A 25,284-nucleotide genomic window follows, 5' to 3' on the forward strand; every position below is an offset into this window, starting at 1 on the left:
ATTAGGTATGCTTTGCATTTTAAAATAAAGACATTATATTCATTTAAATTCATCTTAATATGTCGACCACGTCGAGATGTGATTAATTCAGCACGACAGGATCACACGAAGCATAAAATCCAAATTACACGATGATACGGCGAATTCGTTCCCAAAGTTTCCATTCCCGCCCCATAAATTACATCTGCGAGGGTTTATCATAGAAATTGAGCTGTTTAAGTCTTACACTTTGACATAAAAACATTGTTTTTGGAAAAGTAAACGAACAACCGTTATTAACGTTAAATAGACGAAACATTGATAAGATGGAATCGATTATTAGATCGATGACGATGTTTAAAATTTATATAGCTATTGACCTTAGAGAGGAGGAATTCAAAGAGCAACATCTACAGAACATAGTGATTACTGGTGTCAAGGACTGCCGCGGGTGGAATGTATAATATAAGCGTACGCCACGACGACTTCGAACGCATGACTGAGTATAATAAAGTCTAATCACGTGGATGAGTGTTGATAATACTAACGTGTTTCACTGTAATCTGTTTCGAACAATATCGTTACGTAAAATGTTATAATTAACACATACAAGTACCCACACATCAAATACAGGTACATATACATAACGTGATTAAAATGTCTGAATTATTACTAACAAAACATCAATCTTATGTCTTGTTTGAATAATCGAATTCAACATAATTTATATTTTTATGAAATCAGTATTTTATATAAAAAATTGACTTTTCTTTTTTATTGAACTATATAGTAAATAAGAACTATACTTAGATACCTACAAAAAATTTATATAAAACATATTATCACAATAAAAACTCATTTTGGATAGGACATACTTTTTAGAACAATGATGTACAAAAGATATATTGTAGCAGATTTTTATATTAATAATAGTCAATTCGTACAATGGAGTATATTATATAATATTATATTATTACGTCGTACAAATTTTAAATCTAAAATACGTTCAAAATGTTTCATCCGATTTAGAACATCTATATATATATATATATATATGTACTAAAAGAAAAAAAACCGTGCATATACCGCCAAAAATGAATCATATCCACTTCAATATAAACTAGAAGCATGTAATGACAAAATTAACAGTGGATATTAACAATATTTTTATAAATAATTCTTATAATGAAATATATATTTTTTAAAGTTGTAATTATTTTTTCTTAACGACACAAATAAAATAACGACACAATAATATTAATCATCACGGTAAACGTTTTCTTAATTCTTTTGCTAAGAAATTATTCGAGTATAAGTCAATTCGAATATTTGCAATCTAGATTGGCATCAGAAGATACGCTACTGAAGTTAACTACTACTTAAGATTAATCGTTTCGACTTCTTAACGGCGTCAGTGTTTTATGCGGTGAAGAAATGGGTGTTGAATGTACTATTCCTACATTTTCCTTGCCTTTCCAATAAGATCGCTTTTCCTCCGCTTTAAACTTTTCTATGGTCTTTTGCTGTTGTTCGATTAATCTGGTCTTGGTATGTAATTCCTAAAAAAATCATTATCTTTAATTAATTAAAAATACGAATATAAAATACATAAAAACACAAATATAAAACACACTCTTTCTCATTTATAATTATCACAAATTGTTCGATTCAACATCATGAGCATTGTATTGGACAAATAAAAACGCAAGTAGATTTACTTAGATACAAAAATATTTATTTCTATATATAAAATCCATTCTATAAAACATATAATTAATGGAATAATATATCATTAGATTGGAATATTATTTACATGATAATTAAAATGTACATTAATCAATATTTTTTGCCACAATTGAATAACGACAAATAATTGCATTATTTATCGAGGATGCTCAAAAGTGTAAACAAAATTGACGCCTTTTCCGTTGCTAATAATACATTCCGCGTTAAGACATCATTTACAACACATAATATACAAAAATTGAAAAGACCAGAAATAAGATAAACCAACTTGAATGTTTGAGAATCTTTTGAACCATTCGGAATATATTTTTGAAGAACAAACACACCTGTTCCTGCTGGATGATCTTCTCTTTTAGTTGAGTTACGTGTTTGATCCTTTGTTTAGGATTCTGGTGACCAATTACATCGACATATTTTTCACTAATTTCCTCATAATCCTTCTTGAGACGATTGTTTAATTCTGTAATTCTCTTGACCTCCCTGCACAAACAATAGCCGTTATTTTTCGAATTTGTAATTAAATATTTGTATCAAATTCTCACTCTTCTCACTCACTCTTCAACTTCTTCGCGCCGCATTCTTTCTTCCTGAAGTTTTTGTGTAAGTGTATTTTCCAAGGTTTTCCGCTTGATTTGTTCTTGCTCTAATGAGAGAGCATTTTCCTGTAACAAAATATTTTATTGCTTGATAATATTCGTTTAATAAAGTTTAATTTGCCCAATAAAACTTTATAATTAAAAAAAAGAAAGAAAAAAATACCTCTGTATATTTTTTTTTTTCTTTGAACAATTTAACTTTTTCAGAAAGTTCTTCTAACCGAGAATTTGCCTGTAAATATTCCACATATGTATTGATAAGTTCGCATTGCTCAGAAATTTATCATTTTAATATTATGTATATCTGAACTTACCTCGTCTATAGCGGTTTTATGTTGCGTTGCTTGAACTTGAAGTAATTGATTACTTTCTTTTAACGCTTTCTCTTGATTCCTTAATTGCTCCAACAGTTTATTATTTGTCAGTTCCATTCGTGAAATATCGATCGCCTGAACATCATTTCGTTCCTCTAATTTAAGTAATAGATCCTGCGCGTCATTAAGACTTGCAGACATTTCATCAAGTTGTTTTTTTAGCTACAATTAAAACACAACTCAAATAAAAAATATGTATTATATGTGTTTTCAAATAAAAAAATTAATTTTGAAGAAAATTTTAATACCGTTGTCAATTATGAAGATTATCTCAAAATAAATGCAATAATAAATGTAAAATTACCTTATTGTTTTGAAGAGATTTTTCCTCAGAATCATTCTGAAGTCCAGCGATTTCCTTTGCTGCTTTTTGTTTCAAATTCTCGATTTTTGTCTCAAGAATAGATTTTATCGACTCAAATTCGGATAAATTACCAGTTTCTAATTGTTCTACCAATTCTCTGTGAGCATTTAATTCTTCTATTAAGACATGAACTTGTTCATGCACCATTTGAGAGTTATTACGCATCACGCTAAGCAGATCTCTGTGTTCGCGTATGCAATCTTCATCACGTTTCAGTTCATGCTGTAATCTTTCGACCTCAGCATTGCTCTGCGCCAAGCGATTAGTAAGTGCGACAACAGATGCTTGGTTTTCTGCCATTATTACTTCAAATCTAAATATTTAAGATAATAAAGTAATTTGTTTATAATTGCTTATTTGAAATAAAATAAGATGAAAAATCACATGTTATGAAAATAAAAGTTATTGATACTGACCTTTTCTTTCTAGCAACCATTTCAGCCGCTTCTGCTCTAATATAATCCTTTAAACCTCTCAATTCTTCTTTCTTCTCCGCCAATTCAGTTTCTGCTTTATCCAATTCAATTTGTAAACTTTGACTAAAACTTTCCTAAAAATCAGTTTACCATCACAACATCATGTTACGAACAATGTCAGCAGTTTTAATGCCATGATAGTCACCTGAGTTTCCGCGGACAATCTTAACTCCTCAAGCGTCGCGGAAAGCTTAGTGATTTCAGCATCTTTCTGCGAAAGTTTCTGATCTAGTGCAGTACGCTCTGCTTCCATATGAGCTAAACACGCTTTGTATCTTTTAATGGCAAGTCGCATTTCATCTTTCACGGTGCTCTGCGCATCTTTGATCATAGTGTTGACCTAAATAAGAATATTATTTTAATATCCGCAAATACGTCGCTTCAATATAATAGAAATTTTCTCAAACATCACAGAAATCCCATTAAGAAAGAGAGAAGGAAACAATATCTATAGACAAACATCTAGACAAATATTTAGAGTGTATTTCATTTTATAACTTTATCAACAAAGTGTATAACATCCATAAAATATTCGCACGAGTGTTGAAGAAAAACGAGTAATCAATCAGTGATGTTTGGCATTTTACGCACATGTGACTCGCTTACTTTCGTGTCGCATTCCACCATCACTTTTTTCACCCGTTCTTCGCTTTCAGCGCGACATGCTGCTAATGTTTCCCTTGTAGCAGCCTCCGCATTGTCGATCATTTTTTGCGCACGTTCCGCCACACGCTTGGTTTCTTCTTCTACCTTTTTGGCGGAAGTTTGTTTGAATTCGTCTAATTCTTTATCTTTCATTATTGTAATCTATAGAGTAATATATAACAGTTATTGAAGCTAATTAGAAAAATACATCCAATGTATTGTATTAATAGAGTTTTATATCGCCGTACATTTTCCAATTCTTTTAAATACTCTTCTTTGGTATCCTCCAATAGTTGCTCCAATTTCAACTTCTCTTCAGCATGTGTATTTAATGCTTCTTTCAAATCTTTCTCATAATTTTGCACAGTAATAGTGTGATTCTTGTTTGAAATTTCCAATTGTTCTCGAATCTCTTGCAAACATTGACTCATCTAAAGCGTGAATGACAACCAAAATTTAATAAAAATTTTTATTGCATAATTAAAATAATTATTCATAATAAATTACATATAGAGGATACCTACATCTCTGTAACGTATGTGAAAATCTTTTAGTTCCTGCAGAAGGAAAGAATTTCTTCTTTCCATTTCATTCACCTTCGTTTTCGCTTCTGATTCACGTGCCTTATAAGTTTCATTTTCCATTACAAGTTCTTTCTTTTCTTTCAGAAAAACATCTTTCAAATGTTCAATTTTTTTTTCGTGTTTGTCGGTGAGATCGGAAATTCGCTTAATGGAATCATCGGCAAGTTTTTCATATTCCGTTTTAAGTTCATCTAATTCGCATTGTAAAGCAGATAACTGAGCCTGAAGTTCCAAAATAATATTCTGTTTTTTTTCTGATTTAGCTTCAAGATTGGACCGTTCTTGAGTTAAATCCGTGATACAAAGCTCGAGTTGACATTTTTCTTTTTGTAATAGTCCAATTTCGGTATCACGATCGCGTTCTACTGTTTTTAACGAGTTTAGCAATTCTTCGATGTGTGTTTCAAGAGTCTCAATCTATTAAAAAAAATATTATGATAATGTTACACTTGTAAAATAAAATAAATTTAATTTACCTTTATTTTATTCTCCTCTTTTATGGCGCTCAATTCATCCTCCAATATTGATATTTTTCTTGATAATTCAAATGTACGATTTTTAAGTTCCGCTTCCACTACTTTCCGCAATGAAATTTCTTGCTCTTTTTCTTTACACATTTCTAATAATTCAGAACGAAGAATCTGCAGATGTTCTTGATTCTTGTCATCATGATCATTTATTATAGCCTGTTGTGTTTCAGCCTGCAATTAAAATGCAATATATATATTTGTAAAAACAAGATAAAAACAAGATGAAAACAAGATGGTATATTGATCCACAATAAGTAGTTTCTACTCGGAAATATTATAATAACCATTTTTTCCATCTCTTTCTTGTGTTGCTCTTCTATTGCAGCTTGTTTCGTGTGCAGCTCCTCCAATTCAGCTTCTAATTTCTGCACATTGTCTTTCATTTCCTCGATGTGCTTCTCATGTTCCTGTATAGTCTTATTCTTGTTCAAACACTCTACTCGTAGATCCGCAAGTTGCTGGTTAGATTCATATTTCATGTTCTGACTTCTTACTAAAGATGTGTGATCATTTTTTGATTTAGGACAATTCAGTTTCGTGACTAACTGTTTCCGAGATGTTTGAGGCTACATAAAAATATAATTAAATTAATAAACGTAATTTAATATTTTATTTTTAATAATAATAATTTACTTTAATACATGTCTAAAAAAAATTTTTTTTTTATAAACATCTCTATTTAGATATGTTCCGTACTATTATATTATTTAATAAAAAAATAACATAATATTCGCAATCATATTTAAAATCGTGTACAAATTTACGAATTAATAAATAATAATTTAGAATTTTATATAATATTTTATCTCATAATAATAATCAAACAATCAATAACCAAAGCTTTATTCCAGTGATATTTTATAATTGAATTTTAATGGACAAAAAAGTGGTTCTTACCGTTCGAAAAAGAGGAGTTGACATAGTAGTACCATTGCTCTTTGCCGATGCAACTGATGCATTACATTCTGAACTACACAAACTTTTAGTATCTAAAAATCTGTCAGACTTTTCAATAACTAGTCCTTTTACTTTATTGTCGAATTTCGGATCATAAGCGCCTGGCGGAGGTGCTTCACCTGCAAAAGCGTGCATATAAATTAATGAATAACATTGAAATAACATATAATAAGTGTGTTTCGTCAATATAAATCTCTTTTTCATTTAACATTATGCGCTTATTAATAATATCAATATCCGTAATTAGTAAATATTGTACTACACTGTATCTTAATGCTTCGAGAAAGATTACACCGTCTCTGCAATCTTAATTTTGCAATTTCCAAGAATACAGAAGAATAAGAATTATTGATGCTAATAGAAATACACATAGAATGAAATATTAAGTGATTAAAATCAAAGATTTTTAAAACAAATTCCTAATATTTAGAAGCTTAATAATATAATATAACAAACTTTTGTTTATTTCCAAATTCAATGGATCGTTCTAAATATGATGAAAGTATCTGTTTTCGAATAATTGTATAATATCGATATCGAGAAAAGCATAAACAAAAAAAGAAAAAAAAACGGCGAGTCTAAATAGACTTTCTTTTGGCGCGCATATCATGCCTAGGGAGAAGCAGGCGCAAAGGGAAAGACAGCTGTTCTGAATGCAAAGGACACATATCTCTATGGGGTCGTAGAATAACCAGGTGTAGTCGACAACGTTCGCGACGAGCGTTGTCGACCACCCCATCGCCCCATTGTGTCCATACATGATAAAACATCTTCTTGTTTTATTGTCTGCCGCGCGCTTTCCCCGCGGAGATTAATATATGAAATTTAAAGGACTCTAGACTGAGATAGTAATATATAAAAAATAAAATGTAAAAATGTTGAGGAATATAGAATATATTTTTTTATTTACTTTTTATTCTAACATCTACCTACACAATGGAATAAAAATTACGAGGAGTAAATACAAGTAGAAAAAAAAATAATAATAAAAAGATATATTAGGAAAAAAAAAATGTATGATAAATACACCGAGAAACAGAGCAGCATTTAACATATTCATAATAATATATTCAGAACTATTTGCATCTATTTTTACATTATAAAAACAGTAAATACTGAGTAAATTATTATTTAATATAATTTATTATGTATCAATTAAAATTATATTCTACATACAAAGTAGGTCATTTCTAATTATTCAATAAATATAACTTATTTGTAAAAATACAAATTACATATATGCAAAAAGTCATACATAAAAAAGAAAATGCAAATGCATCTTATAAATATTATCATTTTCTTATGTAAATATTTTGTATTTATCATATTTTTCACAATTTTGATTAATATGTTATATGATGTGATCTTTCTTAAAATATTAGTTTACTTTATGGTAAAAAAAATTGAAACTTTCGAGCACAGTAAAAAAATGATATAAAGCACAAGCCAGTTAAAATCCTTCTATATTTTATATGGAATGATATAGAATTCGATATTGAGATATTTTCCCGCCATAATATCATAGATACATACGATTATGCATATGCTAAATAATAATAAAATAATATTAGAAGAAATTCTGTAAAAATTTTAGCTCATTTTACAGAAATGTAATGCAATGAAAATTTATCTAATAAATTTACTTGTACATGAACAAAAATATTGTATCAACAGGGGATTTAATATAATTAACAAAACTTATTCTCACAATATTCATTAAAACAAATTTTCATAAATTTAAATTAATTAATGATTTCATAAAAGCAACATATATATATATATTAGTTACAATTATAGATATCGATAAAAAACTGCCAAAATGTTGCTGTACTGCTATCACGATCAGAAATCATGAGCAACCAAATCTAGAAAAGGCACACAGAAATAAGCAAGGAACCACTAATAAAACCAATAAAACTAATCAACTACATCGATCAATGCAACAGATCAATATTTGTTGTTAATAACTTACTTCCAAGTTCGTTAAACCGTTGTATCTTCGCTTTCGAAAAGGACATATTGACGTATCGTATGTTTATCTGATCTTAAATCAACAAACTCTCTCTTAAAAAATTCACTCCGCAAAATTGTCACGTTTTGAAAACGCGTAATAAGAAACCACAACGACCGTTGCACTGGTCAACGTTTCTGCATTCCTCCACTTTATGATTCTCCTTCCACAACTCGTACCCCGCTGTTGCGAGGGAAAAGATGTACACTCCACACGATCACACTGAACACTGCACGCTTTCAGACACAATACGCTGCCCGTCGCATCGGTTATTTTGATTTGAAATGACGGTTACCGACTTCGAGCACGTCAGCGATTCGTCGTGTGCACGTTGTGCAAGCGACCAATCAGCGTGCGTGAGCCATCGCAATAATGCAGATTTTTTTATAAATATAAAGAGCAAATAATGTTAGATTTATTTTTTAAGCTATATTTTCTGTAATTGCCTTTCTTTTTCCATCTGCAAAATGATAAACATGTGCATATTTTTTTCTTTTAAAGATAAAGGAATTCACAAAGATGTCCGTAAAAAGAACAGACCTTTACCTCTATATTCTACAGTAATCGATACACAATACGATCATACGACTCTGCGAATGTCATTGCGGAAACGTGGATGTAAACCTGATAGAAGGGAAAACGTATAATTTTCATATTTAACGTCTTCAACATTTTGTAAAATTTCAATACTGTTGAAAAGCGCACGCGTGTTCTTGCACATACGTGCACATTAAATGCCACGTTGTATCCGATAACCAATAGGACTTTGAACGAACCAGATGCTAATGTATCACCGGTAGAAGAAGTTGTCGGTCTTGTCAAATCTCGTAGCATAATACTGCATAACACTTCATTCGCAATGAAGTCTAAACTCTACATTGCATTTTTTATTCTTTCTGTTATAAGCTTAAGCTATGTCGCCTGTCAATACCGAACAAAAAACGTAAGTTGAGATTTTTTATTCATCAGTATTTTGCAGACCAAGTCTGCAAATATTTCAAAAATGTTATCCGTTATCTCGCAGAATCAAGGTTCCTCCTTAGCAGAACGCATGCAGCAATTAATGGAAATGGCTATGAAGAGATCGGTACTAAAATTTAATGGACCGAAATTTAAACAGTATATTAAAGCTACTCCAAGAAATTATTCTGTTATAGTTATGTTTACTGCCATGGCTCCTCAAAGGCAATGTCAGATTTGCAGGTAAATCGACGTTTGTGTTTGTGCTTGAAGAGATTACTGTAGAAAGTGGATGTGTCTAACAATTGAATATAATTTTAGGCATGCCAATGATGAATTTACAGTAGTAGCCAATTCATTTCGGTATTCTCAGGTATACTCCAATAAATTATTCTTTGTTTCCATTGATTTCGATGAAGGATCAGATGTATTTCAATTGGTAAGTACAAAGTGTTTACAAAGATATAAGAATGGCAATTAACATAAAAATGTATTATTATAGATGAGATTGAATACTGCTCCAGTATATATGCATTTCCCACCCAAAGGAAAACCAAAAGCTGCTGATACTATGGATATTCAGAGGGTAGGGTTTGCTGCAGAAGCAATAGCGAAATGGATTGGTGAACGCACAGATATTCAGGTAAAATTTTAATTGAGTTACGTTATATTAAAATTATAATTGATATTTGTCATAATATTTGGGTCGATTAAAGTTTCTTCATATTTTTTATTCATTTTTATTAAGAAATTTGAAGGAACTTTCCTTATTATATTTTATTTTATCATGTTTTTGTAACACTAACACATTTTATTATGAATTATAGATCAGGGTATTTAGACCACCAAATTACTCTAGCACGGTAGCAGTAGTAATGTTGTTAGTTTTCATAGGAGGTTTCCTGTATCTTAGACGTAACAACTTGGACTTTATCTATAATAAAACCATTTGGGGACTTGGTGCTTTAGTAAGTATATTTTCTTTAATTATTTTGTAACTTTTTGTATATTCTTAAATAATCCTAATTTACTTGTTTTTAGTTTTTCACTTTAACTATGACTTCTGGACAAATGTGGAATCATATTAGAGGGCCACCTTTTGTTCATAAATCACCTAACGGCAATGTAGCTTATATTCATGGATCTTCTCAAGGACAGTTTGTATTTGAAACATATATCGTTATGATTTTCAGTATCCTTTTACTATATTCAAAAATTTAAAAAGCTATTTACATAAAGATGCAGAAAACTGAATTTGCATTTTATATTGTGATATAATGCCTTAATTATGTGTAAAAAGATGGTGTAGTGGTGTTGGGAATGATTCTAATGACTGAAGCTGCAGCTCGTAAAGGTGATGTCAAGAAGCGCAGAATATTCGCTGTGATAGGTATGGGATTAGTCGCAGTTTTCTTTAGTCTTCTTTTATCAATATTCAGGAACAAAGCTCAAGGCTATCCATATAGGTATGTGTTATAAATTTTATCTACAGATTAATATAAACAAATCTTATTTCGAAGCATGATGATATTATTTGAAAAACTGATAAATTTTTAATAATATTATCATGCTTTGAGTTTTTTCATTATAAGAACTTTTATTACATTCATATTCCAGTGAAGAATAACTTGTTTGTTTCAGCTTATTATTCAAGTAGCTAACAGGTGTAAAAAAGAACATTTTCATATATTCTCCATTAGAACAGAAAACATTTGCAGGTTGATACAGAATATGAAACTAAAAAGATTTTTTACAAATACAGGCTGAAATGTTATATTGTTGTGAATGCTATATCATTATATTCATTATATTGTATAAATAATGTAAAAGAATCCACATTTGATATTGTTTTTTAATAAAGAACTTAACCTAACCTAACCTAACAAATTGTGGAAACAATATATGGAAATTTATATTTAAACTTATACGCGTAGAAAATTTATTAAATCTCTATCATTAAATTTTATCACAATTATCAGCATTATATAACAATGATTATTAGAACTGGTATATCGGTATATTTCTTGTGATTTATTTATGAATTTAATTATTTGATTTCTTACCATACATACGGAATTAAAATCTTTCTTTCTTTTGGGTAATTTTTGAAAGTGTCATGATACCATTGGTGAGATAAAAATGCAGTTTCCACCTAAAATAACAAATGATTTGTATTGTATTGTCGAAGGGAGAAAAGAAACGTACAAAACTATTTAATACCTGATTTGTTATAACCCAAATAGTGACATAATGATACGTAGAAGCTTGCCAAAGGATCCCAGATAACATTAAGTATACAAATATTTCTGTAAACTGCAATGGAGCTGATGTATACTTAAATAATCCATCAACGGGTATTCTGTACTTGTGAGATACAATATCACCGTGTTTGTTTTTACGCAACTTTGCAAGGATAATATTTGTTTTAAGCTGCATATATGACGACCATAGAAATATAGTCACATAAATTATTGTTATAACCGTCAGTTTGGACAAGGATAAATTAATGCGCGAATCTGCATTTAAAAAGTATATATGAATTATGACAAATATTGGTATATTTAATATTTATAAATTTTTGAAAAAAATTATATAAAATATACAATATAATATACATCTTATATACACTCTGTATATATTATTTATATATATATGTGTATATATATGTATGTATAAAGTACATACCTTTAACAAATCCTTCAGATTCACCTACTATACAAAGAAGTGTTCCTATATAATGTATGTGCCCAACCAAATAATGGAGTATATTCATCTTTTGATCACTATATACATTAACATAACATGTCTCATATGCTCTTTTCCAGCAATGTATATTAAATATGACAATGGCTAGAATTACATATTCGGCTGATACTAAAAAAATAATGAATTGTATATCTGTATATCTGCATAAATTTTTATAAGATAATAATAATAACCAGACAAAAGAAAGGCATACTTAAAGGTTTTCTTGATGTTCCTAATGATGTATCCAATAATATAAATACAATTTCAGGTATATTTCCATTATAGAGATATTTGTAAAGAATCAAGCACAGTATAATAGTCGAGGCTGGTCCAGCAAAAATATAAAAATGTCTAAACCATCTAAAAAAAGTTAAAAAATAATTAAAATTAACTATTTGCATATAGCATGATTGTGCTGTACTCATTTCATGTCGAAAACCGCATTGTTAATATTACAATTTGACAAAATTTTACTCAAATCGAAAACTTCTGCTTTCATAATATCGATTTTATTATGTAGTTACTTGGCATGTTTGACATGAAACAAGAGAAGCTTGATTACATTGTTTAGCACTTTTTCATATAATAGTTTTCCTAATAATTTTATTTCTAATAATAATAATTTTTAAATACTTTTATAATAATTTAAAAAAAGATTAGTTTTGATATACTTTGTCGATATATTATTGAACGCGAATGATATGCGACAAAACTAATTCAAGTATATCCATTTCTGGATTGTATTCTGAATTTTTGTATCACATCTTGTAAGAAAAACAGGATTGTTAGGATTTTATTTTATTACCTTAAAATATTTTCTAATATTTCTAAAAATCTTTAACAATATAAATTATTGTTTAAGTACAATAGACTATACTATTTTTGTGAAAATGTATATTTCTGTAAAAAATAATTTATTTTTAATTTACCTTTTGGGTACTTCAAGTTTTGCTACTAGAGCCTGTTGCACTTTGATGCTGAACTTGCCATAACGAAAAAGTCGCGTTATCAATATAGGTAAATAAGGTTCGAAACAATTAATTAGTATTCCGAATGAAAGAATAATCATCGAATTCAAAATAAAAACGTAGCGTATAATATTTATATCCATTTCTGGATTTGTGCTTTAACGTTCGTTAACAACAAACGTAGCTATGTATGATCGACGTTTGCACCATTTTGACGTTCAGAAGATACTCTCCTCTTGGATTAATTCGCCAAGTAACACTTGTTACTCCGTGCTCAGTATAACATTCTCTTCCACTACCATATTCCATGGTCTGTGTTTTTTTCCCGCTTGAAAAATATTGCACTAATTTACATACTCGTCAATTTTACTTTTAAAGAGGAGATAACGCGCTTCTGAAATTCGCAAATATGCAAGAATTATTTTTCCTTACTGGCAGTTCAAAACCCAATAAATAAATTCTAGCAGATAACAAATGCGTAATCTTCTTCTGACCAGATAAAGCAGCACATTAGCTGTATTGTCTTTCTTTAAGCACATTGAATGCCTTTATTTTTGGAAATGGTAGATGTATACAAATACAAATATAAATATTTGAGAGCTGTATCGCGTTTCAGTATGTAAGGAATTTAGTGTCTGAGTATTGTCAGAGATATTATCCCACTAAAATTTTTTTGATATTTTTGATTTTTGATTTACATTTTTCATAATTTGTATTTTATTAATAATTAAAACTAGATACTCTCTATTATTAATTATATATAATAATTCTAATTAATTTTATCGGCTTAGATATTGTATTAATTGTGACATATAATTAATAAAATATAAGAAGTATAATATATAATTATAATAGAGAAAGAATTATTTTAATTATTAATAAAATAAAAATTATTTTAAAAGAAAAAGAATTTAACAAGACCTTGCCAATCTTCAGTGAAATTGCGGAAAATAGACGTTTATTTCGAAAGTCAATTGAAAGTAGCACATCCCACTTCTGTTTTAGAAAGTGCACTTCTGCCTTAGCTAACAGTACATTTTTCTACAATTCAGGTCACTGTAACAGTATAAACGTTAGTAAAAATAATGTAAATGTAAAATATAAGATCGTTAGTAAAAATAATGTAAATGTAAAATATAAGATTGCGTGAAAAATTAGCGTTTGGCCTTATTGTCCTCCATTGAACTGAAACTCAATTCAATGATGTAATTTTGTTCACAAATATGTATGACTAAAATATATCTCGAATAACGTATAAAACAATGTCAAAATCTCAAATTCAGAAACACAAGTCTTGAAATAGTCCTTTTAATAATTATATATTTTTTAAGATTTTGACATGTCTTTAAAACATACAAATTTTTTCTAGCTTATATTTATGGCGATCCTTAAAAAATGTTAAGTTCAAAAATCTTCAAAATAAGTTTTTTCTCCTTATGTATGCTTGTAAACTAAAATATACAGAAGATAAAATATAATAAAAGGTAATTTTATTATTAATGGACGGATAGTTTTACAATAAAAATTATAATACATTTTTAACTCATATGTTCAGCAATCAGCATAATATCAAGCTTTAAAAGCTCTAATAAAATAGACATTTTCCAAGAAATAGATTTCTCTCTCTCTCTCTCTCTCTCTCTCTCTCTCTCTCTCTCTCGTTATTTTTTTACAAATATTAAATTTTTTAAATTTAAATATCTCAATAATTCTCACTCTTAATGTGTTTGTTAATTTCTTTAAATTTAGCAAATTACATTTTTATAAAACTTGAAACAGAAATGAAGAAAAATGTATTAAATCCTTCATATATGTATAATGTATATTTGTGTGTATAAAACTAGTAATTTGTATATAGAAATTCTTTATAAATAAAATTTAACTTTTTTTGTTTTAGTTTGTATTACTATTTAATACTATCTCTATACAGTTACTATAAAAATATATTTAAATCCGATATACACACAAATAGAATGCTCATATTAGGGATGTCTTTTAAATCCATCGTGTGCACAAACTTCTATTCTGAAAATTAAACTATTATGTTGTAAAAAATCGGTTACATCGCATATGCGTACAAATTCGGTATAACCGAAACTACGTCTATTTAATTCGCATGTTGGTTTTCGGAAAGCTTCGAGATCGGGTTTGGATGATGTTACTGTGCGTATATTTTTTTCTGAATCTTGCGGATGTACTAACACAAAGTACATCGTGCCATTAAATGGCCAGTCCAAAGCATCATCATTCTCCGATTTCATAATATGCAAAAGAAGAGATAGATGATCAGAATCCTTAGAGGATACATTGATCCTAGCGCAGATTTTATATCCATTTGGACTTGTATAAAACCCCGGACTATAGAACATTTTTAAAGGCTCTTTAATCATAGCCACGAGTTTTTCTTGGAAAGATTTTAGCCTCCATATGTAAACCCCATTACAATTTCGGAGACACATTGCTGCAAGCTGATTCTTTTGATTAGATACCGTTATAGAAAGTTCTCGATTTTCCTGTTCCAAAACTACTATCCTTTCATACAGGTTTCTAAAAACAATATTTACAATGTTTGTATGCAGTTTAACACTAATATGTAAGCATAATAAGCATAATATTTATAAAATCATATTTAGAATACTTGAGCAATTCTTGCCAATCAGGAGTTGGTTCTTTCATGTTTGAAATCTGTGCCCCATTCTTTGGAGGTGGATCCCATAATTTTGATTCAGCGGACATTGCATTAGTGGTATTTGGTACTGTCAAAAAATTGTAGAAATATATTAATAAAAACTGGAGCAATTTATATTTTTGACTGTATGAAATATACCTTGAGATTCTGAAAGATTTCTTCTATATATACATTGATCGGTATGTGTCTCCATATCCACAGGAGATAATTCTACTTGACAACCAAATCGCTGATAGATACATGTTGTAAGTTTCTGGGATATCTCTCTTTTAGTGTAAAGATCTCTGAAGAGATCACTCTCAGATTTCAAAGGTCGACTGTCAACTGGACAACAAGCACCTTCTTTCCTAATAATTTATAATGAACAGTCAATTTATATTCAAAGATAAAGTCTTGACTAAGTAAACTATGACTTACTTAAGCCAAGCATAGATGCATTGTGAGCAGAACTTATGTCCACAGGATGTTAAAATTGGATCACGTAGCCATGTTAGGCATATGGGACATTCAAATCTAGGCTCTAGGTGTTCTTCGACACTGTCACCATTCTGTGTGCAATAAAATTATAAATGGATTTACAAATGAACGACTGTATTAGTATAAAACTTAAAGCAAGTACAAACACAAAATTGTGAAGATTAGTGACAAAAATTAATTTTGACGCCTGACAATGGTTAGAAATTGATTTCTTATTTGACAAACAACTGTAGCTCTTGGATCGCCATAAATAACAAAACTTTCATATTTTATAAAATTGCAAAAGGAATACATACCGTTTCATTTTCCTTCATGATCTGAGCAGGCGCAGTTGCGTTATTCGATGCTTCCATAATCTACAATAAGATACATTGAAATGAAATACTTAATCCGACCATTAATTCGCTATAGAATACCATACTAATAGATTACAATAGTTACATTGATGTCATTACAATGCGATGAATTATTATTCATTCTATTATATATGCAAAGTGCCACAATGTTTTGTTAGAATTACTGTTGATAACTTACTATACAAACTTCGAGCAATGTCTGAAGATTTTGTAGCTGATTGTCACTTTATACATATATAAGATGAACATTACATTACACTTACAAAAATTATTGCATGAGAGCTAATAAAGTCCAAGCAAGAATTGACAATACCTAAATCATTAACAATATCTAAAGATTCATTAATTTTCACTAATTCAATTTCATACAATTTACGAAATTCCTATTACGTTGATCTGATCTTCTTTATCTTTCTATTTCAGATGTAATAGCCTCACATTTAATTTGATATACTTAATAACAAAACATCACAAAAGCAATCATAAAACACTTGCGAGTAGTATCTCTATCATTTCATCCACTTCTGTAGCCATTTTACATTGAAGTATATGCCATCTACTGCAAGTTAATCAACACATTTAGGAAATCTTGTAATCTACACATGGTATATTTTTGTAAGAGTGTGTTGTTACGTCTGGTCACTAGACGTGTGTAGAGAATTCTGTAATATCGACTATTAGCGCGAAATTTGAAATGTCTCCTTATTTTTTAGTCACCCTGCATTCACCGGGTTTACTAGGGATACAGGAGGTAACAATCTATCGTATGAAAAGGATATGAATAAAATCAAATAAAATAGATTAAATTAGCTTACCTAATTTTAATTAGGAGCAAAGCCTTATAGATACGTCTTAATAATGCAGATATTACACTGCTAAATATAAACCAAATAACTCAGTGTTTTCAACTGAACAATGCAGAGAAAAATAGTATATAGAACTTAATATGACCTAACAGTGAGTCTGCTGGAAGAGAACTGTCTCACGAGCGATGATGTACGTTGGTCCTCTTGTGGTGGGGAGTAGGCCCTCGAGAGTATCGCATAGATTTTTAATCGTCACATCGGCTTCTTGATACGTTGGAATATCGTTTGGCTGGAAGTTGATATGCAGCTCGTTTTCGTTTATAGCCGACGGATAAGATGGGTGTCTGGTAACCTTTGCTTATTTTATTCTTATCTCTTCACTTATTTGTTCAATGCATTGTTCAATTATACAGTATTCTTATAGCTATAGTATAATTAATATTTTTATAACTAATGATACACAGTTAACACTAATCATAACTTCAATCTTGCTCTTTGGATGAATTTTAGATGGACTTGTACAGATCTCTTTAATAATGTTCTGTTCATTGAATTTTACCATTGTCGGGACATCACAGTGTTACTGCTTCTCTTATGATAATAGAACAACAAATACTGATCGATTATTTTCTTATTTTGATTTTATTTTTTTATGTTTTCAATATAACATAAATATAATAAATATAATGTACATATATATTTATTTTTAATAAAGTTAACATAAGTTCAAAAAACTTATGCAAGAAACTATGTGTTAAAAATACGTTTTGCTCGCTGACTATATATCAACGCCAATATTTGATTTTTTTTGTATTAGGACTAAGTTAATGTTCAATTGATTTATTTGTCATGTTCATCAAGTTACCAGATAAAAGGAATTAAAATTTTCCTCTCTTTTGGATAATTTTTAAAAGTGTTTTGATACCATTGGTGAGATAAGTATGCAGTTTCAATCTACGGAAAAAAAGCAATTAATTGTTTGACTTTAAAACAAAAAATACAAAATTATTTTATACCTGATTTAATACAACGAATATTGTAATGTAATGGAACGTAGAAGCTGGCCAAAGAATTACGGACAACGTTAGATACAGAATTATTTCTGTTAATTGCAATGGATTTGATATATAATTAAATAATTCTCCAAATGCTATCTTGTGCTCTTTGGTTACAATATCACCATGCTGATTCTTACGTAATCCCGCAAAAATAACATTAGTTCTAAGTTGTAGATATGTCGATAGCAAAAATATCAATGCACACATTAATTCCATAATTGTTAATTTGTGTGAAAGCAAACCTACATGCGAACCTGCACAAAAAAGTTGTATTAAATTTTAAAAAGATAATATATATAATATTTTATATTTTCAAAAGAATACCTCTAACAAATAATTCAGATTCCCCTATTATAGATAACGAAGTTGTCGCATAATGCAAATATATAATTACATAATATAGTATATTTATTTTTTTATCACTGTAGACACAAACGTAATATGTTTCATATGCTCTTTTATATCCATGGATGGCAAGCAAAACAGTAGCCAGAATTGTATTTTCTGCTGAAACTAAGACAATAATTATGAATACTTATGTATGTATATATATAGGTATATATATATTATTTTTATAGATTTAATAATTATTTCCAAATGAAGAAAATGCATACCTAAGGGTTTCCTTGATGTTCCAAGGAATATATCTAATAATGAAAGCAGACTTTCGGGAATATTTTGACTAAAGAAATATCTATTTAATGCAAAATACAACAAAGTAGTAAACAGCGGTCCAGTAAGAATATAACAGTGTCCAAACCATCTGAAAATTTGACATAATCAAATTATTACAGTTATTATCTATAAACAAAGAGTAAAAAAAATTCTTAATACCTTGAGTAAATTATTCAATTTTTGCAGAACAATATTTTGATTAAACTTACTTTTTTGGCATTTCGATTTTTGATATTATGGACTGATTAGTGTTTGCACTAAATTTTCCATAGCGATAAAGGCGAATTAATATAGGAGATAAATAGGATTCCATGTAATTCACTAATAACCCTAGTCCCGTGTATATAAATGTATAAAAAATTACAGTCCAGCGTATTATATTTATATCCATTTTTCGGTTTGTTGAGATCAGATAAATATATTAATGCAAGTGTTAGCTGTAACAAATATATAGGCTCAAATATATAAAACTTTGATTTAACTGTTTTTCGAAAGTTAAAGCATGGAGATGATCGATGGAAGACGTTTTCGTTGTCTCTTTCTGTTCATCGCAATAATCCGTTCTTATTCTCAAAATGAGCGAATAAATTGCTCGGTAACAATAGTAATAATAGTATTCTGTCAGATCGGCAAACATGTCATTTATTGTAATGAGTATTCCTCGATTTTATTACGAAACAATATATTGTAGTAGTCAACTTTCTACCGTCGTAAGAACGTGGATTACGCATTGTGCATCAATTTAGAGAAACAACGTATTCAATTAGCCTCTCAATTAAATCAGGTACGATGATAATAACCGATTATTTGTATCTCATTATATTATTACATTACATTAATTTACATTACTTAGGAGTTTTATATAAGATACACACACACACACACACACACACATACACACACACACACACACACACACAAATGCGTAAATTAATGATAATATTCTAAGAACCATATAATGATATTATGTTAATTTTTTTATATGTTCTTTTAGTAAATGTAAATATTTTTTTTTAGCTAAGATAATACAATATAAAATATGTGCAGTTATGTTACGGAAAGAATTTTAGTTTTTATTATTATAATTAAAGTTAAAATGATGCGCGGAATCGCAGTCACTTTTGTGCATGAAAAAAATACTGTTCTAATTCATTAATTTATCAATAATGTAGATTCGCCAAAGTAGCCCAAGCAGGAAAAAAATGTTTAAAAAATGTTTTTAAAATCATTCGAGAAACATTTTTAAAACGTTTCCAAAAACGTTAAAAATAATGGGATAAGTCCCCTTTTTTTCATTAAAAAAAGCTTATTTTAACGTTGATAAGAATGTTTCTTCAATGTTATAAAAACGTTTTTTAAAGATTTGAAGAAAATATTTATTAAACATTAAAAGAACGTTTTTTTAAGATTTGCAGAAAATGTTTTTTAAACGTTAAATTAATCAGGAAGAAATGTTTTTAAAATAATTTGAAAAACATTTTCAAAAAGCATTTTAAAAAACGTTTATTTTAATGCTTATGATTGCGTTTCGGCACGCAGTTTACAATATTAAAAAAATATATTTAATAATTGATTCAACAGAAAATTTTATATTATTTAAGCACCAAGATCCAACCAATAGACAGGGTTGGGAAGTAACTCGTTACTTGTAACGAAGTTACAGTTGCAGTTATTTTTTTCGGTAACTATAACTTAACTTCGTTCCTTTTTCTTCATCTATAACTGTAACTTAACTTAGTTACACATTTATGGTAACTAGTAACTAATTTAACAGTTAATTTAATATTCTATATACGGTTGTATTAATTGTAAGAATTAGGGCCTATCCAGACAAACTTGCATAGTCGCATAAACATATGCATAAGGAAAGGAACACAAAATTGTCATAGAATTTATCATATTAAATGTAGATTCAATATTTGTTAAATAAATAGACGGATAAATGTATAGATATTAATTATGAAATTCAACAAAAATAAACAAATTTTCATTTAAAGAATGCACTGCCACCCAGTAATAAATTATCTTTGAGAATTATTATCATATAAGCATAAAGTTGAGATTTTAAGAAGAACTGAAACATTAGTCTATGATTTTTCGGAAAGTTACGACTGTTTGTGTGAAATTCGTGAATTTTTAAACTGAAAAATCTTAATCCTATAATTTTTATTCTAAGTGTATAATAATTTATTTTAAATTATTTATTAATTTAATATTTTAAATGTATTTTTATTTTAAGTTTAAAACAATTGTGATTTATTACATATAAAATAATATAACACAAAATTAAGTACCTATATAGTATATAATAAGTTAATAAATCTTGAAATGTAAGATTCTTATATTTAAAATAGTAGTGCACATTTATTGCAAAAAAGTAACTGAAAAGTAACGACTCGTTACTTTTTGAGTAACTATAACTGTAACGTGTTACTTTTCAGAGGGTGTTTACGATAATTCAAGTTCGAGTTAGTTTCACTAGGACCGAAAAATGAGATAGACATAACCATCTAGAATCTTTATGATTTATGACAACTCAACGCTGTCTTGTATTGCTTGAGTTAAATTAATTGAATTTGTTGAGTTTATAGAGCAAATTTTATTGTAATAAAAAAATGTTAACTGCAAATCAGTCTATGAAAGAAACAAATAATGTTGGTATGTATGTTGGTATACCTCTTTAATAGATATAATTATATATATATGTATATAATTATATTTATTAAACTCAACAAATTCAATGAATTTAACTCAAGCAATACAAGACAGCGTTGAGTTGTCATGAATCATAAAGGTTCTAGATGGTTATGTATATCTCATTGTCGGTCCTAGTGAAACTAACTCGAACTTGAATTATCGTAAACACCCAGAGTCGGTAACTTGTAACTGTAACTAGTTCTTTTTCAGTGGAAAGAACTGTAACTTTAACTAGATACTTTTACAAAATAACTTTCCCAACCCTGCCAATAGATAACCAATTCCTTCTGTGTCTCTTCCGCACAGTTGTCACTCGATTCGCCTTCTTCAGCGGCACTATTGTCAGAGTTATATTCTTCGGTATTACTATTGGCGTGTCTGATAATGAAAAGATTGAAACAATTTTTTACAAAAAGTGGAGAATATTTTGTAGAAAGTAGAATTTTCTAGAAAGAATGAGTTTAGAAAGTAGATGTTCGACTGTACTTACCAGGCAAAGATTGATGTAAAAATCGATGATTGAATTAAAAGTATTAAAACGACGTCTCAAATTTCTAACACTCTTTTTCTTGCTGAGAAAGTCGATACACTTCTTTACTTTTTTGATGTTGGATTCTTGGGAAAAAAATTATTAACTGCGCGCACCGGCATGCGACCACATACAGAAAAGACGATGGCTGCGTTCCGTAAAGCACATATGCGCGCATGTATCTATAGTATACGTAACGTATACTGTAGATACATGCGCGCATATGCTCTTTACGGAACGCAGCCGATATATCACGTGACAAAAGAATGACAAAAGGTCTGTTCTTTATAGCTAAACTGGCTGCACTAGTTCAGAGTTTATCTTTTTTCTTCCAATGTGGTGGGAAAAAGATAAACTCTGAACTAGTTCAGCCAGTTCAGCTATAAAGAACAAACCTAAAGAATCACGACTCAACAGTGTTATCATGCTGACTTGTCCCGTGCACGCGCGTGCGCGGAGTTCGCAGACACCAGCGCTTTGACACCGAGCGCTGATTAAAAAACAGCGAAAAACAGAAAATAGCAAGAAAATTTTCTTATTATATATTGTGTATCTTAATAAATAGATAATTTTCAAAATAAATTTGCGAATAGATAAAAAATAAGTAAATAGATAAACAATTTTTCAATTAGCTTTTAAATGATAAATAATAATAAATGTATAAAAATAATTAATAAACATTAAATAAATATTTTTTAATAAATGTTTTTTAAATAAGTTTTGAAATAAATAACAATTAAAAAATATATTTATTAAATGTTAAATAAATATTATTTTACAGATAAAAAATAAATGAAAAAGTAAATATTAAATAAACGTCAAAAAAAAGTTTACTAAAATCATTTTCTCGAATAGATAATTAATGAAAAATACATATTTATGAAATATTAAAGAAATGTTTAAAAAATGTTTACTGAAATCATTTTCTTAAATGAATAGTTAATGAAGACTAAATATCAAAAAAATATTAAATAAACGTTACATAAATGTTTGCTGAAATCATTTTCTCACATGAATAATTCATGACAAATAAATACTTAAAAAATATTAAATAAACATTTAAAAAACGTTTTCTAAAAATCATTGTTGTAAATAAATATTAAATGAAAAAAAAGATTAAATAAATGTTAAATAAATATTTTTTCCGAAATGAGTTGAGGAAATAAATAATTAATAAAAATAAATGTTAATAAAACATTTAAAAAACATTGTCTGCTGATTGGGAGGTAAAGAAAAGTGGCTTGCTATTACGGACTTGAAATATTCAATGACGTATTCAATAACGGAAATTGTCGTAAAAAGGAGAACAATGTGCCTTAATATATATATCGTATGACATCTTCACTATACTATGTGCATGCACATTGCCAAAGTGAATATTACATTTGAAAATAATGTTGATACGTCAAAATTAAAAAAAAAAAACAATTTTTCCTATCTAAAAGAGATGCGAATTTTGATTAACGCCGTTTTGTCTATTTCTTGTACAAAACAAAAAATATTGCTTCAGATAAGACTTCGTTCTTTTATCGAACAAATATATAATGAGTCAATGATTGTAGTTGAATGAATGTCACATATCAAAGCATAGTCAAGTGCATTAATTTATTATCAATGTTTATTATCAATGTATATATGTTTATCAATTAATTAATTAATGCAGTTAATTGTTTATTAATTAGTAAATATTAAAATTACTTAGAGAAGCGCAAAATTTTAACAAAGATCTTGGCAACACTCAGGAAAAATATTTGAACTTACAACCGTATCACACTTGAAACAGGGAAAAAAGATGTCTTTCATAAAAAAATCAAAATTTTTAATTAAATTTTAGTTCTATCTTAGAAAGTTCGCAGAAATTGTTTTCAGACTCAACGATTACTTTGACACAATCCACATCACTGCACAACGAAATATGAGGCTTATTTAATATATTAGGTACAAAATAAAAATTACACAAAAATATTTATTCTAAAATATGAAAAAATATGAAAAAAAATTCAGCATACTTCTTAGTAATATCTATTTTTTCACATAGCCGACGTAACATTGAAATTTTTATGTCAACGTTTTATAAGTTAAAAGATTTTTTCGCGATAAATTTTCGAGTTAAACAAATCTGATAAATTTTTTAATACATCAAAAAAATTAGAATGACGAAACAGAAATAGGTGCAGTTGAACTTTATGAATTTTAACAAAAAAGCATACTGTGTGAAGAAATCCTAAGAAGAAAACTTGTAAAATTCTAAAAAAATGCTTTAACTCGACGATTACGTCAACAAGCGAACATTACTAAAAGTACATAGTTATTTTTTATATTTTTTAGAATAAATATTTCTATATACAGATAAATATTTTTATTACTTTATTTATCACACATACATTACAACTATTGTAATGTACATTGACAAAAATTTATATTTATAGATTTTATAGACTATTTATAAATATACTTTTACAATTATTAAATAAACTTATGCAATAATTTTATTTGTTGCAATTTATATACCACATGGTATGTAAGCTGATAAGGGTTTATCGCAAAATCTGCAATTCATTAAACTTATTAACAAGTATAACAGAGAGTCATTTACATATATTTGATGCTACATTTATCTATGCTTATTAGGTTGTGGTTATTATCTATGTTTATTAGGTAATAATCAACATTACTTTTATGCAGCTTTGCGAGCATAGTACTAAATTCTACGTTTCGTAATATTTTTCAAATTTTTAAAACATTATAAGATATTTTATACCACCGGAGATAATTCAGCTTTTCGTTCACAGGTCGTTTGATATTTTTACTATTAAAAGAAACATTATTATGAAATATTTTGTAATATCACAGACTGATATATAGTTATTATGATGTTATCACACCATGACATATGCGGTTATCAATGATCTATACGCTGTAATGACCTTTTTTTACTCTTAGAAATATTATAAAACATATAGTTGAATGTCAAGTTCGAATTTGAGTCAATGGGTATACAATATATATAATGATTTTATTATCTAATTTTAAATATATATTTCTTAAACCTTGAACTG

General features: G+C 28.5%; 4 protein-coding genes across 12 annotated transcripts; 1 reads left to right on the forward strand and 3 right to left on the reverse strand.

Annotated features, from left to right (window-relative positions):
- Positions 1-882: 882 nt before the first annotated feature.
- Positions 883-8,530, reverse strand: LOC105676049 (putative leucine-rich repeat-containing protein DDB_G0290503). 3 transcript variants are annotated; one of them, XM_012373634.2, is made up of 15 exons: positions 8,224-8,529; positions 6,192-6,370; positions 5,579-5,860; positions 5,241-5,465; positions 4,705-5,181; positions 4,429-4,611; positions 4,127-4,342; positions 3,681-3,875; positions 3,476-3,609; positions 3,000-3,372; positions 2,636-2,857; positions 2,485-2,553; positions 2,281-2,387; positions 2,052-2,205; positions 883-1,538 (listed from the first exon to the last, which is right to left on the reverse strand). In XM_012373634.2, exons 1-15 carry the CDS (start codon positions 8,267-8,269, stop codon positions 1,365-1,367), a joined length of 3,036 nt encoding a protein of 1,011 aa, XP_012229057.1. In that variant the 5' UTR covers positions 8,270-8,529; the 3' UTR covers positions 883-1,364. The 3 variants fall into 3 exon arrangements, with proteins under 3 accessions (XP_012229057.1, XP_012229058.1, XP_067212355.1); XM_012373635.2 differs by having other exon boundaries at positions 4,142-4,342; positions 8,224-8,528; XM_067356254.1 differs by lacking the exon at positions 2,485-2,553 and having other exon boundaries at positions 8,224-8,530.
- Positions 8,531-8,809: 279 nt separating this feature from the next.
- Positions 8,810-11,063, forward strand: Ostgamma (oligosaccharide transferase gamma subunit). 2 transcript variants are annotated; one of them, XM_067356256.1, is made up of 8 exons: positions 8,810-9,205; positions 9,287-9,465; positions 9,544-9,661; positions 9,725-9,865; positions 10,050-10,190; positions 10,264-10,414; positions 10,523-10,688; positions 10,840-11,063. In XM_067356256.1, exons 1-8 carry the CDS (start codon positions 9,122-9,124, stop codon positions 10,847-10,849), a joined length of 990 nt encoding a protein of 329 aa, XP_067212357.1. In that variant the 5' UTR covers positions 8,810-9,121; the 3' UTR covers positions 10,850-11,063. The 2 variants fall into 2 exon arrangements, with proteins under 2 accessions (XP_067212357.1, XP_012229061.1); XM_012373638.2 differs by having other exon boundaries at positions 8,812-9,205; positions 10,864-11,063.
- LOC105676052 (polyprenol reductase) lies at positions 10,531-13,727 on the reverse strand. 2 transcript variants are annotated; one of them, XM_067356257.1, is made up of 5 exons: positions 12,900-13,727; positions 12,182-12,330; positions 11,908-12,096; positions 11,443-11,738; positions 10,531-11,374 (listed from the first exon to the last, which is right to left on the reverse strand). In XM_067356257.1, the coding sequence occupies exons 1-5, from the start codon at positions 13,079-13,081 to the stop codon at positions 11,282-11,284; spliced, it is 909 nt and encodes a 302-aa protein (XP_067212358.1). In that variant the 5' UTR covers positions 13,082-13,727; the 3' UTR covers positions 10,531-11,281. The 2 variants fall into 2 exon arrangements, with proteins under 2 accessions (XP_067212358.1, XP_012229062.1); XM_012373639.2 differs by having other exon boundaries at positions 10,531-11,738.
- Positions 13,728-13,869: 142 nt separating this feature from the next.
- Positions 13,870-24,141, reverse strand: Traf6 (TNF-receptor-associated factor 6). 5 transcript variants are annotated; one of them, XR_010890506.1, is made up of 9 exons: positions 23,987-24,141; positions 22,187-22,311; positions 19,209-19,436; positions 18,939-19,087; positions 18,649-18,837; positions 18,283-18,578; positions 16,639-18,220; positions 16,401-16,460; positions 13,870-13,994 (listed from the first exon to the last, which is right to left on the reverse strand). XR_010890506.1 is itself a non-coding variant. In XM_012373636.2 (6 exons), the coding sequence occupies exons 2-6, from the start codon at positions 16,455-16,457 to the stop codon at positions 14,921-14,923; spliced, it is 1,080 nt and encodes a 359-aa protein (XP_012229059.1). In that variant the 5' UTR covers positions 16,458-16,460; positions 16,639-17,037; the 3' UTR covers positions 14,412-14,920. The 5 variants fall into 5 exon arrangements, 1 of the variants encoding a protein (XP_012229059.1); XR_010890503.1 differs by lacking the exon at positions 23,987-24,141 and adding an exon at positions 21,959-22,074 and having other exon boundaries at positions 22,187-22,584; XR_010890504.1 differs by lacking the exon at positions 23,987-24,141 and adding an exon at positions 21,842-22,074 and having other exon boundaries at positions 22,187-22,584.
- Positions 24,142-25,284: the final 1,143 nt, after the last annotated feature.

Source organism: Linepithema humile, chromosome 5 (assembly GCF_040581485.1).
Source record: "Linepithema humile isolate Giens D197 chromosome 5, Lhum_UNIL_v1.0, whole genome shotgun sequence".
NCBI classification, from domain to species: domain Eukaryota; kingdom Metazoa; phylum Arthropoda; class Insecta; order Hymenoptera; family Formicidae; genus Linepithema; species Linepithema humile.

Excerpts from the sequence above, each read along its gene's own strand:
- Ostgamma (XM_012373638.2), top strand. The coding sequence starts at position 9,122 with ATGAAGTCTAAACTCTACATTGCATTTTTTATTCTTTCTGTTATAAGC. Across the intron at positions 9,662-9,724 it reads GATCAGATGTATTTCAATTG|ATGAGATTGAATACTGCTCC; the intron begins GTAAGTACAAAG and ends GTATTATTATAG. Across the intron at positions 9,866-10,049 it reads GTGAACGCACAGATATTCAG|ATCAGGGTATTTAGACCACC; the intron begins GTAAAATTTTAA and ends TATGAATTATAG.
- LOC105676052 (XM_012373639.2), bottom strand. The coding sequence starts at position 13,081 with ATGGATATAAATATTATACGCTACGTTTTTATTTTGAATTCGATGATT. Across the intron at positions 12,331-12,899 it reads AAACTTGAAGTACCCAAAAG|ATGGTTTAGACATTTTTATA; the intron begins GTAAATTAAAAA and ends AACTTTTTTTAG. Across the intron at positions 12,097-12,181 it reads AACATCAAGAAAACCTTTAA|TATCAGCCGAATATGTAATT; the intron begins GTATGCCTTTCT and ends TTATTTTTTTAG.
- Traf6 (XM_012373636.2), bottom strand. The coding sequence starts at position 16,457 with ATGGAAGCATCGAATAACGCAACTGCGCCTGCTCAGATCATGAAGGAA. Across the intron at positions 15,975-16,044 it reads TGCATCTATGCTTGGCTTAA|GAAAGAAGGTGCTTGTTGTC; the intron begins GTAAGTCATAGT and ends ATAAATTATTAG. Across the intron at positions 15,486-15,576 it reads GATTGGCAAGAATTGCTCAA|AAACCTGTATGAAAGGATAG; the intron begins GTATTCTAAATA and ends TATTGTTTTTAG.
- LOC105676049 (XM_012373634.2), bottom strand. The coding sequence starts at position 8,269 with ATGTCCTTTTCGAAAGCGAAGATACAACGGTTTAACGAACTTGGAA. Across the intron at positions 3,610-3,680 it reads GATTGTCCGCGGAAACTCAG|GAAAGTTTTAGTCAAAGTTT; the intron begins GTGACTATCATG and ends ACTGATTTTTAG. Across the intron at positions 1,539-2,051 it reads AGATCATCCAGCAGGAACAG|GAATTACATACCAAGACCAG; the intron begins GTGTGTTTGTTC and ends TGATTTTTTTAG.